Here is a 15,016-nt window from a genome sequence, read left to right as displayed (position 1 = left end):
CAGCTTCCAATAAGAACAAAATAAATTGATTTATGGTAAAGCAGGAGAGTCCCCAGATGTGAACCAGAAGCCAAAGACAGAACCAGAGTTTCCAAAGGAAGCTTCTAGGAAGAAGCCACAACTCCCCCCTCCACCCCCCCCCCCCCTTTAAACTGAAATCCCTCCGCAGGAGCGGGAAGAGGGGTGTGCGGGGGGCGGGGGGCGGGTCTCCGGCCTCAGAAGCCAACCAGACCCCACCCTGGTTCGCACCGTTACCTCCCCTGATCCGTGCCCCCTCCCTTGGGAACCGAGAGCCCCCGGTGCCCGCCCAAGCTGCGCGCCGACCGCGGGGAGGGCGCCTGGATGCGGCCGCCCTGGGAGTGCGAGCGGCGGGCGCGGGGCGGGGGCGCGGGCCGGGCCGAGCGGAGCCAGAACCCCGGTGCCGCCGGCGCCCGCCGACCCTCCAGGCTGGGGGCAAACGCGGAGGGAGGCCGCGCGCGTCATTCAGTGATTCAAGTCTTCCCTCTCGTCTCAAAAAAAAAAAAAAAAAAAAAAAAAAAAAAAAAGAGCCTCTCGTTAGCTCGCTGCCAAGCCTTCCCTGGGAAATTCGCTCCTGCTGATGCGTCGTGTCTTCCAAGTCGGGCAGCAGCGTCCCCGAGGCCCGGGCGCAGGCGTCGGTGCCTCTCGGCGGCCCCCGGGCGGGGCGGGGGGAGGCGGGGCGGGGGGAGAGGGCCCGGCCCGGGCAGCCGGGGCGCAGGGCAGCGGCGCGGGGCCTGGAGCCGGGGCGCCCGAGCGCGCCGAGGACCCGCCCAGGCCGCTCTCATAGGCGAGCGCGGGGCGGGCCTGGCCGGGGGCGGTGCCGCGCGCCCCGCTCGCCTATAAGGAGCGGCCGGCGCGGGTGCGGATCGCAGCGCCGGGGGCCGGGGTGCAGGGGCCGCCCGCTCGCTCGCTCGCTCGCCGCCCGGGGTTGGCGCGGGGCTCGGATCCGCACCGGGAGGCGGGCGCGGGGCGCGGCGGGCGCGGGGCGCGGCGGGCGCGGGGCAGGTGCGCCCCGACCGTAGCTTCAGCCGCAGCTCCGAGGCAGAGCCCGCCAGGCTTTCGGTGGCCCGCCCGGACACGGGATGGAGTGAAGCCGAGAGTCTCCTCCGGGGGGGCGGGAGGGGGTCAGGCGGCGCCGAGGACGGAGGGACGGACACACAGACACGCGCGCACACAAGAAGCCGCGGCTGGCGCCTGCAGATCCGGGACTCGGTGGGGGGACCGCTCGCTCGCTCGCTCGGGGAAATGGATTCTGTGCCACGGCTGACCGGCGTCTTCACTTTGCTGCTCTCCGGCTTGTGGCATTTGGGATCGTCGGCGACCAACTGTGAGTGCCCGGGGCGGGGGCGGGGGCCGGGGCCGGGCCGGGCCGGGGCGGGCGGGGCGGGGAGCGCCGGCGCCGGGAGGGACTCGCCACCGTCCGAGCAGCCTCGCCGGTGTCCGCTCCGAGCGGAGGAGAAGGGAAGGGGGGTGCTGGCCGCCGTGGTTCTGTCGCGCAAACCATCCCAAAAGTTGGCCGGGCTCGGGGGAGCCGGCCCCGCTGAATTCCCCCGCTCCTCCCGGAATCGCAAAGTTCGAGGAGAAGGGAAGGTTCTCTCCCCTGAGCCTCACGCCTGTCTGGTCTCCGCCGAGCCGTTCCGGAGCAGGGCCCGGCGTTCGGCTTGCTCGCGCCGAGGGCTGTGCTCCAGAGCCAGGGATGCTCCCAGCCGCTGCACTCGGTGGCAGAGGCTCTTCCCCGAATGCGGCCGCCCGGGGTCTGCGCTACGCCCAGTTCCTCGAGGCAGGGCTCTCCGCTCTCCCCCAGGCCGAGGGCTCCAGGTGGGGCATCGTGCAACCAACTGGCACCGGTTTAACAGGATTGGGAGTTTTGGCCTAAGAGTCATGGCCCAGGGTAGTCAAACCACAAGATCAATGGCTGCCCCTGTTACAGGAGGAAGAGCTTTGATGCACACTCCACCCCCAAAATCTTTGTGCCAAAGAACCCATAATGAGCATGCACTAAGTGTGCACTCCGTCGTCCAAGCCCTAACCTCAGCAAGTGCAGGGCATTTAATTTAATAGGCAGGAAGGCTGGACACCTGGGGATCCGCCACCTGCACTGTGTATTTAAAGAACCGAGTTCGTCAAAGTTGAATAAATCGCTAGAGCCATCGGAGGTTCAAGCTCAATTGCTCAGCTGCCTCTCTAGGCGGAGAGAGGGAAGTTTTTTCCAGCTTGGAAACTCCTAAATGAGAAAGAACGCAATTAAGCCATCTGTGTTCTTTCCAAAGATGGTTTATCAAGGTTCCTTGAGTTTCTAGGCTTAACTCCCCTGTCTGCTACCCACCCACCCACCCACCCAGGAACCTCAGAAACGCTTATCTATATTGGAACATAGCATCATTCTTAGAGAAAGATAGGAAGACTACTTAGTACTTGTGGGTCCTCCTATCTCTTACCTTGAGTAAGAGATACTCAACTCAGAGTTGCACCTCAAGGGAAGACAATTAGACAAATGTTGTTTACTGAAAATGATCCAAAGCAGAGCCAGTGTTTCTGTCTGTGATTGGAAGTTTTGGAGATTCAGAATCTGTAGTTAGTGGTAATGCCTTATCAAGATTTTATCAAAGTTAGTATTCTACTAAAGGAGTGCTGAAGAGGTCATCCTCTCAAAAAGGGAGGAGCCAGAGGGACTTAGTGTAGAAATCATTTCAGAGAATAGGTAGGAAAAGGTGACAATCTGATGTTTCTCTTCTTCTCCTCCTCCTCCTCCTCCTCCTCCTCCTCCTCCTCCTCCTCCTCCTCCTCCTCCTCCCCTCCTCCTCCTCCTTCTTTTAAGTGAAATAGTTCCCATGGTGCTTTAGAAAAACATTAAGTGGTTTAGTTAGAGGAAGTTAGGCATGGTGCTGAGCTAGCCTCTCTACCTCCTAAAACACTAGAGGTCAGTATTGTCCTAATGATGCAAAGGTGCAGCAGCCAAAGAGCTGTTTTTCCCTTAGCGCATTTACCTATCTGGAAATAGTGAATATTTTGAAGATCCACAAAGGTGGGGAGAGGAGTAAGGGTAAAATAGATAGAACATACTCTATAGGAATATGGTTGGGGCTTCCTGATGTAGCATCTTTTCTTAAGAGTAAGGGAAAAAATAAATTGTAGAATGCCAATTTCTGTAAATTAATTGAATTATGGTTAATATGTTGTAATAATGCTCATAAAACCCAAATGGCGTGGATTTAAGGCTCATGCTTATCATTACTGATGCAGCAATAAAGCTAATTCTCAACATTTAAAATGGAACTTTGTGATAATGAGCTTTAGTATTTCATCAGTGACAGTTTAATTTCCCCAGTTTCCAATCAACATTTCAATTGAATGCACGCTCCTTGCTAGATATTTTGGGGTCCATGTTCTTAAAGAATAATGATAATTTTTTTTATTATGCTGAACAAAATGTGTTAATACAATAGCATGACAGCAGAAAATTACTTCTCAACTCAGTTTATCTTGGTGGTCTTTAGAACCTGTGATGCAGAACTACTAAGGAAAAAAAAAAATTAATATTGCGCAATTCTTCCAGACTTCAACTGTCCACATACTTTATCCATTAAATTTAGGGATCTGGTTTACTATTTATCTACAATCCGTTAACATTTATATGTATGTATTGAGGAAGGTAAATCTCTTTTCAAATAGTCAATTTGTGGAAGTTTATAGATTATTTGGATAAATTTTTTCAAGATTTTTATTTTTTAGAGATAACATTTTATGTCATTTGTGAAAGTAGCCCTATAAATGGGTTATTTGCCTGAGACGCTCCATGGTATCAAAGTATGCTTGTGAACTTTGTTCAAATAAAAACAACTTTTAACTGATCGTATTATTCCAATAATAATATTTTATTATTACATTGTTGCGTGTGGAATGTATGTGTGTGTGTGTTTAATTTTCTCATAATCTGACCAAAACTTGGGCATTTGTCTGCAAGAGAGAAATGAATGCTTACCCGATTATAGATTTTATAAGTTTCTAATTAAACAAAATTAAAGTCAGGTTAGGAGGCCAGCTACAGAATAGCTATTATGAATCTGTGCAGAGAACATAATTACCAACCAGTAATAAAAAGTCTGGAAATTCCCCCATTCCAGATTTTCAGGATATTAAGTAGCTACAACATTTCCTTTGGGTTTACCCTCAGGGAATTAGTTAATTTTGAATGTAGCTCTGATAGGCCAGTGTTAAATGAAAAACCATTTTACATATAATATCAACTCCGTTGACGCAAGAAGAAACAATGTGGCTTGAGAGCTGGTTCAAGTGAAACTGAGAGTTTGAAATGCTGACCGGTTTTAGCCCTAGTTATGCCACAGCTAACATGTCAAATGCCCGTACAGTTATGGAACTTTGCTGTGCTCGCAGGCTTGGGTATAAAGCAGCAATTGAGATATGTATCTTCTCCCAAACAGAATAGCAGCTCAGTATTTGACTGAGGAGATTCTTCAAATATTAAGTGTGTTGGAAGATTGATAATGGAAGAAATTGCATTCAGAAGATCAGAGCAATGCATGGGGTACTTACAGGGTCACTCTTTATTTTGGCCAATATTCAGATGCTATGTGGTTATGACAGCCTTAATTTTGACCCAGCAAGTCACTTTGAATGATCTCCAAGCATCTTAACTGTTTGGTGGTGCATGTCAGGTTCACAGAGATAACAGCCTTGAGAAAGAAAGAAAAAACTCTTTATTCTCTGACGATGCCTTTCATCACAGACAGAACTTCATCTAAAATATACAAGGATGTCCATCATATTCATAAACACCGTTAAATAAAGAGATGCAGTATACCCGGAGTTATCTGAAGCTTAGGCACAAACCCAATCAATAGGTAATATTATAAATAAACAAAGATCAGGCTGATTTTTTTTTTTTCAGCAGGAAAGTGCGGTGTGCTTTTGTGGCATTTACCATCAGCAGAAGTGAAGGAAGCACTATAATGCTCATTTGAAAGAGTCCTAAAGGTTTTCCCATGGTTGAACAGGCTCATCTTTGACAATCCATGTGAACTCTCTTTCGCTTCGATCCCTCATAGCCCTCATCTCCAGACCAGATTGGTATTTCCACAGTCGGAACAGGTAAATGAAAAACTAGAACAGTGTCCACACTAGGGTACAGAATTGTGAGAAAATTAGTTTCCATTAGAATAACCTCACTCCAGCCCCTATTCTCATTCAAATGGTAGCTGTATTCTAACTTGAAGTTTTCTTTTTTCCCCCTGCTCTTCCCAGTAGCCTCTCCTTTCTTTTATTTGACCTAGTTTGCCTTACCTACATCACTTTACTTTTCTGTGCCCATTTGTTACGAAACAAAATAATGTTACATCATTTGAAATTTTCCTAAAAGCTTTAGTTGGTGATCCAGAGCTCTTTAGTTTGTATGCCAGAACTCTGCTGAAATATGGCTTGCATGTACAAAGCTAATTATCCTCGTTAGTTAGGAAGGTGGGGAGAAAGTCTAGTTACCACAAAGATCATAATACAGTAGTCATTCACTCAACGGAATTTTGTTTGGAAGATTCAGTGTACTCATTTGGAGCCAATAATGGCATTTTTAATACATAAGGGAAGCTGTCTTCATTCATCAAAACTCTGACACTTTCCAGAAAGTATCCTTGTAGAGGTTATCGACTTATCTTAATGATCATGGTGTGTTAATTGAAGGAGTTGGATCAAATAGTTATTCAAGGCCCTATCGAGTCCTAATGTAGTTTTGCCTTTCCTGATGTTGCCTACTGGTCATTCCATTTGGATACTTCTGGGATGGTCGTATTCTAAATTGTTAAGCAATTATATTTAGAATAACAACATAATAGGGTTTGAATTCCTACTAACTGCTGTGCTCTTTATATCTCTCACTTCATATACCATGTCTACATAATTTGGCAAGGCAGTACAGCTAGGTAGACTTTATTAAATTCAGTTTACAGATGAGTAAATTTAAGGTTAATAGAAGTTAATAATTTCCCAGGATCATAAAGCTATGCAATGGAAAAAAAAATCAGGATCTGGGCCTCTACCTATGTCCAAAGATCAGACTCTGCAAGATATGAAATTAATTCCCATGCATGCAATTGGGGGCTTTTTGAGCCTGCAAGTTGTCTTAGGATCCCTAAGGTTAGTCTCTATACCTCAATCCATAACAAAGGGCAGGGAGGTAGCAGTTTCCACCAGAGCCAACTCCTGAGTTAACCCTTGGAAAGGAAAGGAAAGGAAAGGAAAGGAAAGGAAAGGAAAGGAAAGGGAAGGAAAGGAAGAAGGAAAGGAAAAAAAAGGAAAAAGGAAAAAGGAAAAAGGAAAGGAAAGGAGAAAAGATAGATTTGATGTAAGATGCCTGACATCACTATGGTCAAAGATAAGGGGCCTCACATCGAGATGAGCGCCAGATACTTTAGTTTTCTTTTACAAGTTTCAGTAAAATACTAGATTATGGAAGAGCATAGCCTTGATGAGGACTTGTGACCACACACACACACACACACACACACTACGGAAGCTACCTCTGTTGGCATCATGTCTTCTAAGTCTCTAGATGTTAGGCCAAATGTATTAATTAAATAGCAGGTATGAGCCCCATCTCCCTGTACAGGGCTATTTCTGATCTGGCCCTGCCTAATGCTCTAAATTGCATGTCCACAATTCCTGCTCTGTCCCCTAATTTCCAATTTAGGGAACTCCACATTCTACAAGCAAGCCATACTATCCTGCATCCCACTTGCATTTTTTTGTGTATTCTTTCTGCATGGTCTAGTTATCCTTTTCCATTTTTTACCTGCCCTCACTTTCTCCAGTTACAGAGGTATGTGCATGAGCACACGCGCATGCGCGCGCACACACACACACACACACACGCGTGCGCATTCCCCGCATTAGGCTAAGTGCCTCTATGCATGACTTACGGTATGTCCATAGCACTTTCTTATAATCCTTTTCTCCCCAAGTAGATGCAAAGCTCCCTGATTATCATATTTCATTTCAGTGTCTATATTCAATACCTAAAACATTGAATGAATGAATGGATGAATCAGTGAATGGTTTCCAACTAAGAATTTCCATTTCTAAACAACAAAGAAATCTTTTTATGGCCCTGTTGTAGACTTTTTAAGTATATTTGATTTATTTTTTTAACTAGAAAGTATTACTTATTATTGTCTTAGAAATGCTAAGAAGATCTGACCTCAGTACTGCGTTTGATCTCATTTTATTAAATTGCTTTTGCAATTTTAACAATCACTTCCTATGTAGCTGAAAATACACAAATATATAGCTATGAAAATCTTTCTTCATAGCCCAGAGTTCAGTATAAAAAGGAAAAGTTTGAATGCTGTTTAATATGGCTTTAATAGTAAATTACTGGAAAGACTGTATTTTATTGCAAACCGATAACCTGACCCCAATGACACTATCCTGAACCTCTGGTATTCTCTCTCTAAGCTGTGGTTGGAAGTTTTATATATCAATAGTTTGTGCGTGTTATCCATTTGAAAAACTTATTGAAAAAATGTGTCCCAAATGAAGGCTCTCTTTCCTAAACTCCAGTTTTTCTAGAAACAGGAGAAATACAGATAAGAAGAGATCATGGACTATCCATGATCTCAAGAACTTTAAACACGGATAACCAGAAAAATAAATCTTTAATCATGTCAAAGTGATAAATGCTCTAACAAAGATAAGTGCAAGGTGTAATGTGAGGCACAAAATGAGCATCTCAAACTGGCTGGGGTGTCACTGCAGGCTCTCCAAGGGAAGCAAGATGGAAGGCAAGTCTTGAACAAAGTCACACTTCACTCATTGGAGGAATGGGGGGAGACTATCACAGGTTTTTTGTGTGAAGGCTTGAGAGTGAGGAGTGTCGTAGTGACTACTTTTGGGAGGGGCTAGGAAGCAGAAGTTTAGAAAAAGAAATGAGGGAAATTGGTAAGGAGGGGGTGTCTTATTTTTACTGTTCAAGCTATGAAGTTTCATTGAAGGATTTTTGTGTATATAATTGATAATACAGAATAAGATACTTGTTTTTAAAAAAATCACTGTGTGAAGGATAGACTGGACCGGACCAACCCTAGTAGCTGGAAAACTAGTTAAGAGCTTATCACAGTAACTTAGGTAATAATAAATAAGAGCCTGAAGAAGGAAGTTTCAGAATCTGCAAAGGTCACAAAGAACCAGAAGGAAAATAATGGCCAGGAACATTGAAAATGTAGGGATATATGAACTAGTAAACTCATAGAAGGCACAGATTTGTGGTTAAAATGTATTCTATAGCTGCTACCATTGTTTTTGACAAATGAGAGCTATAGATGCTAGAAAAGGTGCTCTGTTCTCTGAAATGAAGTTCTTCTCTGGGAATACCAAACGACCATATTCTCAGAGCAGTATATTTCATATTTGCATGACACTATATAGCATACGCTGTCTGTATCCATCATTCTGATGCATCTTCTAGTCTGTAAATTATACCGATTTTTGTCAGCAGAGTGAGAACTAGTCATTAAGAAATGTGTAATTAAACCTCAGTGTTTCTGTTCTGGATCCCCTTCTGGCGGGGGGGGGGGGGGTGCGGTAAGCCAGGGATCATTTCTACTATCAGTGGTTGCTCTTTGGAAAGAGAAACAAGGGGCAGTTGGGTGTGCCACGTTGATTTGCTATCATTGGTAATCGATTTGCTGGCATAAATTCCATGTCTCTACATTTCTAATTGCTTTTGTGCATATTCTTGGGGGTTGATTAATGCCATCTGTTCACTGGATCAGCTGAATTGATTGAGTTTTAAAGGATGACAACAGTAATGTTGAAGTTAGGGGGGAAAATGAAAGGGAAATGCCAAAACACACTCATGATGTATATTATTTTTAACTATCCACCTTTGGAAGCAGAAATATCCCTTTGAAGACAGTCCAAGGCAAATAGCAGTTTAACGAAATTCGCCTAACAGACAGATGCTTGTAGGTGTTAGTCTAGGCTAGGCCACTGTTTGCTGAATATACATGTTCAGTTCTCCCCCTCTCCACCCCCTGCCCTGTCCTCTCTCCCTCCCTGTGACTCTCCCTCCCTCTCTTTCCCACTTCTCTCTCTGTCACGTGGCCGTGTATTTTTGGTATTGCCATTGGCTGTTCCCTGAGCTCATGATTGTGTTCAGATGTGAGAGGAGGGGAAGAAAAAAAAAGTCTGTTGGATTCTAGTGTTTCCTTGTTATAAAGTATGTGGGCACAGTCACCAAATGTGAAACCTCCCATCGAGGCCTATTCTAAGGGTAGGCCTGACAGGGATCTGCCACCCACAGGACACTTGGGAAAGCCCACTTGATTCCAACACCCCCTATCCATCTGTCCCCAAACAGCTCTTCCGCCAACTTCATCAGTGCCCTGAATCTGTAAATATGGGGGAAAGCATGGAGATAAACCTGGACACAAAGCCCCACTGGGAGAGAAAATACAGGGATGTATAGGCATGTGGAAGTATTCTTTTTTTTTTTTTTTAATTTTTTTATTTATTTATGATAGTCACACAGAGAGAGAGAGAGGCAGAGACATAGGCAGAGGGAGAAGCAGGCTCCATGCACCGGGAGCCCGATGTGGGATTCGATCCCGGGCCTCCAGGATCGCGCCCCGGGCCAAAGGCAGGCGCCAAACCGCTGCACCACCCAGGGATCCCTGGAAGTATTCTTGACTGAGGAACAGACCTTTTCCAGAAAAAAAAAAAAAAAAAAGTTAATGGAAGAGATAGTGCTGGGTATCTGAAGGAAAAGAAGAGAATATTTTCAATGGGGGAATGGCAAAGAATAGGGATGTTCAAAGTGTCTAAGACAAGTGTTGCCAACTTCTTGATTTCACCCAGGACCCTCCATATTCCAAGCAGGTGGGCAATGAGTTGATGAAGAAGAGCCAAAAGGGCATATGTCACATGGTTGTGGGTTGATTTCATTCTCACTCAGCAAACATTCCCTATGGGTACTAACATGGACCTTGTAAACATAGTATGAGGAGAACATGAATTACTCTGTATACATAAAATACATATGATGTAGGAATTAATAGTTAAGCCTATTACTATAATTACTATGAACCTCACCATGAATTCTCTCAAAATCAGTTATGATACAAGTTAGGGCAAAGACGTTTCGATTCTCAAGCAAAAGGAGAACTCACTCTCCCTTCAACTGGGTGAGCAGACAGCTGAGTGATTGCCACGACAAACAGAAATTTGTTCTCATTTTAATTCCAATTTCAGGGGGACTGTGGGCAGAATCAGTCTCCACCTGACAGAAATATGATTGTCTGCATACCTCACTTGATTCCTGAGCTCTGTGAGAGTATGACCCCCGCTTCTGGGCTGTGGACCCACTCGCTGTAAAGCTCACCCTTGCAGATAACATCAGCATTCTAGGGGCAGCATCCTTGGTCAGACCTTGAGAAAATCCAGAGAACCTGGGCAGGAATATGTGTGCAGTGTTCCCTGTGTCTAAAGCCCTCCATTTGCAGGAGGCTCAGGCAAGAGTTTGGGAGAAGGTTTCTCTTTTGCACCGCTGACCCTATGTTGTATAGATAAATAATAGACATGCTCTCGTTAATGTTGAGTTAAAAATCAGGTGCTTGTACAATGATTAGTGTATTATAAGTGTCTTGTCCATTTGCAAGTGAATCATTCATTCATTCATTGCTTCGAAAATATTTGTGAAATGCCTGCTGTGCATTCATGTCTGTGTGCATTCCTGAAGACTCTGGTTCAGTGACTATCCATTGTTGGGGGATTCGGGATCCCTGTCCACATAGCCCCAGGAACAACAATAAAGCAGAACAGTATCTCTTCAAAACATTGCCAAGGCACCATGGCCCCTCCACTCTGTTCTTGATCAATTTCTTAAGCAGCCTTTCCTGTTTCAATATATTTTCTCTCTGCTTCCTTGTCTTCAGTGTTTCTTTACCTTTGCATCAACTTGCCTGCTTCCTAATGCTCCCTCCTTTTCTTTCCCCTTGTTCCATCCCTCTCTTCAAGTTCTTCTACCTTTTCCTCTTTCTCAGTTCCTTCTCTAGCTCTGTCTCTCTTCCTTCACTTGGCCTGCCTCAGTCAACATTTCATAAGTGACTTGGTTTTGTGTGTTATGGCCAATGCTAATACTTTTCTTTTTTAAGAGATTTTATTTATTTGAGGGGCGGGGTGGAGAGAGCACTCCTGCTTGCACAGGAGCAGGAGAAGGGGAAGGAGCAATGGGAGAGGGAGAAGCGACTCCCCCCTGAGCAGGGAGTGCAATTCCAGGCTCATTCCCAGGACCCTGAGATCATGACCTGAGCCAAAGGCAGATCTTAACCAACTGAGCCACCCAGGCACCTCCTGAAATTAACCCTTTTCAAACATTTTTATTGAAATGCCTCTCACCAGGAAAAATAAAAAAAGAAAGTTCAGGAAAGCCCAGAGGATTCTCAATTCTCCCTCAAGTAGCTACTGAAGCATGTAATTTCTTGAATTTTTGTCTTAAGCTCTCAGGCAAATTTACATTCTGCTCTGCATTATAGCCATGTTTATATTACGATAAGAAAAAAAGCTTCCCAGGATCTCCAATTAAAAATTGATGAGCAAAGTTCATTCACTTAACCCATGGCAGAGGGCCACATAGGCCTGGAGGTACAGGTCTGAGCTTTTTGGCTCTGTCTCCCTGCCTATGCCTTCTAGGGTTCCTGTGTGAAGAACAACTTCCCTGTTCTCCTCTCACCTTGGAACAACAGCTGCTTCATTTGCCATCAACTGTGACTGCTCTGTGAGCTGCACATTACAGTTAATCAATAATGGGAGGTGAGGGTTGCTTATCAATTCGCAGGAGAGAAGGAAACCCACAAGCCTGCGAAGTGACTAGAAATGTCGCTGTTTGCAGGGGCTGTGGGCAAGAAGTGCCCACAGCCCCCTCCAGGTCCGTGCTGCACCCCACTGCAGTCCCCGGGCTATGTGTGGCCACATGTATGAGGTTTACCTTCGAGTGAATGAGCTCTGCCGGGTGACAGGATTGGGGTCAACAGGGCAGATTCTTTCTGATTGGAGACGGGCTGAGCTCACCAGGATATTGAAAGAGAGATTAATGCCTCTCATTCTACAACAATCAGGAGCCTTTTGACACAATCAAAAGAAATGAATCCAGCAGATTAGAATGTTGGAACACTGGAGATTAGAGATAAAGTTAAGTAATGTGTTTCTTCATTGTCAGGGCTTCCAAACCTCCACCTGGTGCCAGGGGTGGTACCTGATAAGGTCTCAGTCTATTCCTAACCACAACCTTCCTCCTCTCCATTGGCGACTGAGGATGTACTGGCTTGGATGGTCAGGTTATTTACCCAATATCAAAGAGTGAGGAGGTAATCACACTGGCATTATAGTCCATGTTTTGCTGGCTGCAAAGTCTGTCCTTGTTTTCCCTCTGCTTGCTGTTTCCTTGAACCCACAGCTAAGGCCAAGCCATCCTTGAACTCAAGCTGATGTTTAACCTTGCAGGCCATGTCTTCTCTCTGATCCAGGGTGACAACACCCTTGTCTGGCTAGACCTACCAATTCCTCCCAGTCTGGAGGTAAGCTTTTCCTAACTTCTCAGTCCTTTCCCCCACATATACAAGTCTCTGTGGCAATTAGCTCCTGTACATCAAGCTATATGTAAAAGTTGATTGTGTTACTCCTTAAAGCTTGCACCATCGAATCCCTGTGGCCAGGCTCCACTATCACTAACAGCCTTGTGGATTCCATGATCAATGCCCACTGTCAGTGTGTCTGCTCCTATTTCAAGCTCCTTTGGGATCTTCCTCTGTAAGTGCAGTATTCTTTTTTTTTTCTCATCTGCATCATACTGCACTGCTTCTAGAATTTTCTAGATGTGTGTTCTTTTTTTTTTTTTTTAAGTTTGTGGTAATAAGAAAAACCCTATTTGCAATACTTAGTCACAGGTTCAAATAAAACAAAGATTGGATGGCCTTCAGATCTGTTCTGCATCTTTGGGCTACAGAGTTCATCCCCCACATGGCCCCAAACCTCCTTTCATCCAGTGGGTATAGATGGGAGGGCGAGTTTAACAAGTGTGTACCACATACCATTATTCTTTGCCATGAACTAGATGAGGTGATGAGCATCTGCCCTGCTGTCCTTGCGGTGTTTACTTGATCGAAGAGGACCAGCCCATGTGTGAACTTATGTTTATCACATGCTGTGTGGAAAGCCAGGCCACGCAATGTTTTGCTTTCTTCCTCAGCTCTGCTGTGCTTGTCCTTGTGATCTGGGCTATTGCTAGGCTCAGCTGTAAGGTATGTCTTCGTGTGTCTCCTTTGTCCTCTTTTTCAGATATTTTCTTGTCTCAGTGGACCTTCTTGCTAGGGTTTAGAGAGGCTAAGTAACTTGGTTGTCGGCTGGCACCCTGACAAGAGACTCTTGCCTTTCTTTCTCTAGCAATGGCTGTCCAGAAAGGAAACAGAGAATCTCAAAGGAACTCACGTGGAGGCAATTCACAGATGCTGTGTTCTAGCTCTCAGAAAGAATCAGTGTTTCAAAGAATAAGGCCTTAAATATTAAAATGTATTTCAGGAGCAGAAATTTTTTGCTTCCCAAATGAACTCTTACATTGAATTTCTGTATGCGAAAGAAATGATTGCTGTTTTGGAGAAATGGGACGCTCAATCTCCTCTTCTCTTTCTGATTCTTCGTGGAAGTACCATGTGAATGAAGCCTAAGACTTAATTGCAAGAATTTCTAAGTTTATAATTTTATGCAAAAAAGTGATTAGGCAGAGGAAAGTTTTGAGGAAGAGGGGGATGGTGCCCTCCATGGTGGCCAACATTTGGCTGTGTGCCTGCAGCAAGTCCACCTGGGTGCTTACCACCTGCACCTGCTTTGCAACACTTAATTTGTTGTTGAGGTTATGAAATATGTTAAATATTATCTCTACCCAAGTGCCTACTTTTAACCCCTTAAAATCTATTTTCTGTCCTGATGCTATTTTATATAAGTCTTTGGACAAGAGAATCTTACTGGCATCTACGGATTATAAAACAGAGTAGCTTATCCAGGGTGTGTCTCTTCATTTGGGTCTCTTCAGTGAACAGTCAGTTGCTCTTCTTAACGAAATATTATGTTGTAAAGGCCTTTGAGCTATCCACCTTCATCCCTTCTATCCCAGATATTCCCTTGGGACCTTCTCAAAAGAAGGTATTTCATGTTAGCCACACAATGAATAGCAAAGTAAACTACTTGCAGGACTGAATTAAAGCACAGATACTTTACGTAAAACCCAAGTGCAGCAGTGCCTCAATGGCTTAGGCAGTTAAGCATCTACCTTTGGCTCAGATCATGATCCTGGGGTCCTGGGTTCGAGCCTCACATCAGGCTCCCTTCTCAGCAGGAGCCTGTTTCTCTTTCTCCCTGTTCTTGCTCTCTCTATCTCTGTCTCTCTCAAATAAATAAAATCTTAAAGCAAAAGGAAGTGCAGATAGCAAGCCTGCATAAGGGACAGGATGGAGGCAAACCCCTGAACGCTGGCACGCATTTCACCATGTGTTAAAGGAGGCATAAGCTCATGCCTCCACCTCTTAACTTTTGTGAGAAAAATAGACCTTCTGCCTCCATCAGTGAAGTCCTCTCCATGTGCTCCCTCATGTTAATTAACGTGGCTAGCAGTGGTAAAGGTGTACCAATTAAATAAAACTGTTGCATGCCTCCGATTCAGCCTTGGTTCCTGATGCTGATGCGGGCTAGACAGTCAATTGTAATCACATGCTTATAGGTTTGCTTACAGTTCCATGCATTAGAAAATCATATTGCATTTAGATCTGCACTGTACTTTTATAAGAAAATAAAACGCCTAGTGAACTCCAAATGCTCTTGCTCTGCATTCTTAATAGAATTTAATATAATAAATAATTTAAGATAATATATGCATACACATATATATTATATATTTGAGTTTTCCTTCATGGTTAATATACCAGGTAGAGTTTTACATGTG

At 44.7% G+C, this 15,016-nt stretch overlaps 1 protein-coding gene across 2 annotated transcripts in view; it reads left to right on the top strand.

Moving 5' to 3' along the window:
* The first annotated feature begins 1,020 nt into the window (after window positions 1-1,020).
* Window positions 1,021-15,016, top strand: part of CNTNAP5 (contactin associated protein family member 5) — a 796,713-nt gene continuing 782,717 nt past the window's right edge. Inside the window, exon 1 of one of the 2 annotated variants that reach the window (XM_077861336.1) lies at window positions 1,021-1,345. In XM_077861336.1, the coding sequence (XP_077717462.1) occupies window positions 1,264-1,345 (82 nt within the window). In that variant the 5' untranslated portion in view covers window positions 1,021-1,263. The remainder of the gene's footprint in view (window positions 1,346-15,016) is intronic. The other variant, XM_077861335.1, reaches the window with a different exon arrangement.

This window comes from Canis aureus, chromosome 20 (genome assembly GCF_053574225.1).
Source record: "Canis aureus isolate CA01 chromosome 20, VMU_Caureus_v.1.0, whole genome shotgun sequence".
Lineage (NCBI taxonomy): Eukaryota > Metazoa > Chordata > Mammalia > Carnivora > Canidae > Canis > Canis aureus.
The sequence above is the reverse complement of the archived record's forward strand: the minus strand, read 5'-3'. Positions and strand labels throughout refer to the sequence as shown.